This window comes from Morone saxatilis, unplaced genomic scaffold, assembly GCF_004916995.1.
Source record: "Morone saxatilis isolate NCDOM2014 unplaced genomic scaffold, NCSU_SB_2.0 Contig12, whole genome shotgun sequence".
Taxonomy (NCBI): domain Eukaryota; kingdom Metazoa; phylum Chordata; class Actinopteri; family Moronidae; genus Morone; species Morone saxatilis.
In genome coordinates, this window is record NW_023339674.1 from 7,729,568 (window position 1) to 7,734,590 (window position 5,023).

General features: G+C 42.0%; 1 protein-coding gene across 1 annotated transcript in view; it reads left to right on the forward strand.

Annotated features, from left to right (window-relative positions):
• The window catches only part of hmcn1 (hemicentin 1), a 79,563-nt gene that overhangs the window by 42,305 nt on the left and 32,235 nt on the right, over positions 1 to 5,023 (forward strand). The window contains exons 22-31 of the mRNA XM_035653568.1: positions 186 to 351; positions 800 to 927; positions 1,259 to 1,510; positions 1,861 to 1,956; positions 2,204 to 2,398; positions 2,529 to 2,659; positions 3,583 to 3,730; positions 3,967 to 4,093; positions 4,190 to 4,344; positions 4,432 to 4,710. Coding sequence (XP_035509461.1) covers positions 186 to 351; positions 800 to 927; positions 1,259 to 1,510; positions 1,861 to 1,956; positions 2,204 to 2,398; positions 2,529 to 2,659; positions 3,583 to 3,730; positions 3,967 to 4,093; positions 4,190 to 4,344; positions 4,432 to 4,710 — 1,677 coding nt within the window. The remainder of the gene's footprint in view (positions 1 to 185; positions 352 to 799; positions 928 to 1,258; positions 1,511 to 1,860; positions 1,957 to 2,203; positions 2,399 to 2,528; positions 2,660 to 3,582; positions 3,731 to 3,966; positions 4,094 to 4,189; positions 4,345 to 4,431; positions 4,711 to 5,023) is intronic.

Below are 5,023 nucleotides of genomic sequence, written 5' to 3' on the forward strand. Positions count from 1 at the left end.
GGTTCAAGTCCAGCATGGACCACAATGTGTACTGGTAGCTGCAGAAGTTGGCAGATATTGGAAGGGAGTCTTGTTTTATTCTTTTGAAATGAACTCTTTGTTTGCATTTTTGTACTTGACAAAAATTGTCTGAAATAGTCACATGTAATGATTTTTTGTTTCTGTGTTTGCCTGCCCATGTCCAGTCCGCCCTAGATCCAATGTTGATGGTGCCGGAAGTTCAGCTGAGCCAATGAGAATGTCAGTGATTGAGGGCGAGGATGCAATTTTGCCATGTGAGGTCCACAGTGTCCCACCACCCACAATCAGCTGGGCCAAGGAAAGGCAGCTCATCTCCCCTTTCTCTCCCAGGTAAAACACACAGAGAACCACACAGCCCCTTGTACACTGTCAGGTTACAACATTTCCACCATTTTCACTGAACTTACCCTAAGAGTTAGATTTGTAATTCTATATGACTGAAGAGAACTGCCGAGCTGTCTACATTGCTATGCTCTTTCTCTGGACTGTTCATAGCCTCAGGGTATAGTTTGTGGTTTTATAATATCACTGAGTAATCATACTGTTCTCTGTGATCAGTTCTACCTACTGTGCGCCTGCCACAGCATCTGTAATTGTGGTTGATGGTGGATTAGTAAGAATTACTGGCGTATCTGTTTACAGAAATGACTGAATAAGTCACTGAGTGGAAACAATCCGGAGTGTGTGTGCTTGTTTTGTATTTGGAAGCTTTGCTTACTCAGGCTTTCACTTTAAAGTTATGTTTATTGCTGTTTGTGTGTGTATGTGTTTCTCCCAGGCACACTCAACTTCCCTCAGGCTCTATGAAGATCCTGGAGACCAGAGTGTCAGACAGTGGACTTTATGTGTGTGTTGCCTCCAATATTGCTGGTGACTTAACACAATCCATTGAGCTGAGTGTTTTGGGTAAGTTCAAAGATTATAAATACTAACAAAGAATAAATAATGAGATTATCTGTGGGTCCTGATCAGCAGTGCAACGTTTCTTATATCACAAATGTAAGAATTCCTGTGTGTCTGAGTCTCCCATGTCTAAGTATAAGTTGAGGTACTTGGAAAAACTCACACGATGAATCATTCAGTCACAGCTGCTATAGAGAATATCTACTGAATTACAGCAGCACAACTGCTATAGAAACTAATCCTCCAGGCTGACATACCTGTGTGATAATTAACATGCAGGTACAGATTAGGCACTAAAGCTTATTTATCTGGTCCTCTCTCATCTATCCTGCAGTGCCTCCCAGTATCCAGGCTGGCCCCAGGGTAATGAAGGTGCAGGTCGGTCACCCTGTGGAGCTGCCCTGTGTGGTGAGAGGGGTCCCAGAGCCGACCCTCACCTGGACAAAGGATAGTAAGAGGTACCCAGTAACACCTGATGGCAGTCTGGCATTGAGAAACGTGGGGCTGAATGACGAAGGAACCTACACTTGCACAGCCACTAACACTGCAGGCAAAGACGAGGCTCGAATCCAGCTTCTGGTGCAAGGTTGGTTTCAGTTAATGTCTTGATCGCACAGTTGTATAGGTCTGTTTAGGTTCAAACCTTGTTCCTTTTGTTTTTGAAAACAACATAGTACTTTTTGTTTTGTTTGTCATGGTAGTTTGTATTAAGCAATTCTAAATTCAGATGATTAGAAACTATTGTATGGATCCCACATCTGCAACATAAAACATTGTATGAATGCTGAAGTAAGACATATTGTACCATATGTTCAGTAGTTCTTTGTTCGACATTTTAAAGATGCATACTAAAACTGTTACAGATGCTTTGTAGTGTGTACAAGTGTATTTTGAAGTGTGTATTTGTCATTGATTTTGCGTTATGTGTGTTTTCAGTGCCCCCTGTAGTTGAGGTATTGGAGCCCCCCTTCAACAGTCCCCTGCAGGAGAGAGTTGCAAACCAGCGTATTGCATTCCCCTGCCCTGCCAAAGGTAAAGGAAAATTCCCAGCCTCTGATATTACAAAGAAGCAGATGACTGACAATGTAATTTCCTTGTATAGAATAACAGAACCTGCTTCCACTCCTATCAAAGGGGACATTTAGTGAGATAAAGTTAGCTAAATATTTCTGAACAATCTTCTAAAAGTATACACTATACCTTCACAAGTAATAATGACAATGCACATGCAACACTTTTTTTTTCTAATCTGCCTTTCCTATCTTCTTCTCTGTTTGAGGTCTTCCTAAGCCAGTGATTCGGTGGATGCGTAATGGCCAGGAACTGACGGGTAATGAACCCGGTGTGTCCATCCTGGAGGATGGTACACTGCTGATTCTGGCCTCTGTGTCACCACTGGATAATGGAGAGTATGTCTGTGCTGCTGCCAATGATGCCGGATCCACCGAGAGGAAGTACCAGCTCAAAGTCAATGGTAATTGACCTGTTCTGCATGGTTCTTGGACTTTGGAATAAGTTTACCAACTCACTACAACATTGCCTTTTATCTTACATTTTGCATACATTTCATTCTGTGGAAAGTAATGCTTTTGTCCCCTCCACAGTGCCCCCAGATTTCCGTGACAGTGAAACACCAGGAAACGTGTCATTGGTCCTGAGCCAGTCCACTAGCTTGGTGTGTGATGTCATAGGAAGTCCAACCCCTGTCATCACCTGGTACAAGGATGGGACTCCTGTAGGTGAAATTATCATTTAATAGGCTAATAAGATATTATTTATACACAATGCATACATTGATTTCATGTTCACAACTTTAAGAAGATCCAGTTTTTAATTTTTTTTGAATTTGTACAAATGTTACTTCTTTTAAAGGTAAATAATGCACATAAAAGACACAGTCAGAGAGATTAAGTAACATACTGGCTTGTAATTTGCATAACCTATACTTAAACTGTGGTCGAGTCCTCTACAAGGATTGGATCACAATACTTTACCTCCATAAAAGTTTTGAGAAATAATAATGGCCCTTTTCTTTCATTTATTAATGAAAGTGCTCATAAAGAATGAATGAGCTCTGATCACAGGGTACACTGTCCAAGAGAACAGACCTTAAACCACCGTGGATCCTGTGTGTATTCATGTGTGTGTGTATCAAAGACCGGCCAAGCCAGCCGTGGTGGCAGCATGGTCAAAGCTGTAGTGAAAGAATAATTATGATAAATTGATGTGAGAACAGAGAGTTAGCACACACTTTGCTGTAACATCCCAGTTAGCTGGCTGCCTTTTGTTCCCTTGGCTGCCTTACTAATTTTTCCTGCAAGGCACAGATGGGAAAATCAGAGCGCGTACTTCAGTCTGATAATTGTGAGCAATCTCAATAAAGATGCTCTGCTCTCTGAATGTTTTTGGCTCTAGGCAACAATTTAAAATGTTTCATGTTTTGTACACTTTCTAAATTATATTCCTCAGCTGAATAGATTTTTGGCTCTCAGAGAGCATCTGTTTTTCAATTCTGCCTGAGTTGTAAGCTGCATCCTTTTATCATGTTGTCTTACAGTTGGCCCCCATAATTACTGTCAGATAGTATTTTCTAAACTGTAACTTATGTTGTTATTTTTGCTGTTGTGTTTAATTCAGTTTCTTTATGCTGAATGACAGGTAGTTGCGAGTAACAGCATCCAGATTCTTGATATGGGAAAAACCCTGAGACTACTGAAGGCAGTCACAGCCGACGCAGGCAGCTACAGCTGTAAAGCCATCAACATCGCTGGAAGCACAGAAAAAGACTTCTTCGTGGATATACTGGGTGAGTAAGGGCAGTGAGCAGTTGTCTATGGAAACAAGAATTACAGGGAAAGAGCTATATGCAGACTTGTGGACATACAGAACTTGGATCATTCCACACTGATGGAAAACCCTTCAAACCCTTTTAATACATAAAAGCAGCTAAATATGTTGGACTCTGAAGTTATTCTTGAACTTTGTCATTTGTTACTTGATGAGTCAGCTAATGCACAATGATACTCTTGCTCTGTGCCCCAGTCCCACCAACGTTTGAAGGGTCAGGCTCTCCTCAAGATGTTTCAGCCATAGTCAAACAGGAGATCAGTCTGGAGTGCAAGGTACAAGGAGTTCCCTTTCCCACAATCCAGTGGTACAAGGACCGGAAGTAAGTGCTTTCTATTTTTGGAATATTTACTGTCTACATTATTGTAAGAATGATCGAAACCAAGTCAAAAAAATGGGGTTAAACTTTTGTTTCCAGGCTGGTGTTTCTTGGTGATCCCAACCTAGAGGTCACAGACAGGGGTCAGGTTTTGAGGATAAAAAGTGTGCGTCTTGGGGACAAGGCCCGCTACCAGTGTAGTGTTGTGAATACAGCTGGCAAACAGTCCAAAGACTTCATCCTCAGTGTCTATGGTGAGTGTGGACTAAATCTATGTAAGCATGTGCACACACCTAACATGACCAAATATAAAATGTATTGTTTTTGTGCCATTGTTCCAGTGCCCCCCTCCATCAAAGGTGGTAACATAACCACAGAGGTCACATCTCTGCTGGACACGGTGGTATCGCTGGAGTGTGAGGCACGTGGAGTGCCGCTTCCCACCATCACCTGGTACCGAAACGGCGAGGCCATCCTGTCCAATCGCCAGGCTCAGTATGTTGAGCGAGGACACTACCTGAAGATCCCTCGGGCGCAGGCATCAGATGCAGGCCAGTACACCTGTAAGGTGACCAGTGTGGCCGGGAATGCTGAGAAGAGCTATGAACTGGACGTCTACTGTAAGACTATACACACATTTCCTTTGTTCAATGCGCTTTATGTCAGTTTGATACAAAAGCTTTTAGAAACTCATCCTGGCTATTTAATTTAGTAAATCTAAAGCACATTTTGACACTCATCAGGCTTTCAGATTGTAGGAAGTAAAGCAACTCTCTGAACTTAAACTCTCTGCATTTGCAATCCTTCTCATATGTGCTGAGCTCTGAAGCTTATTATTGTATTAATCAGAGCTTTAAGGCATTTGGTTTCTCTCTCAAAGCATAAATGCATTTCTAGCAGTCAAGAATAATTTCAAACAGCTGTGGATGGTCG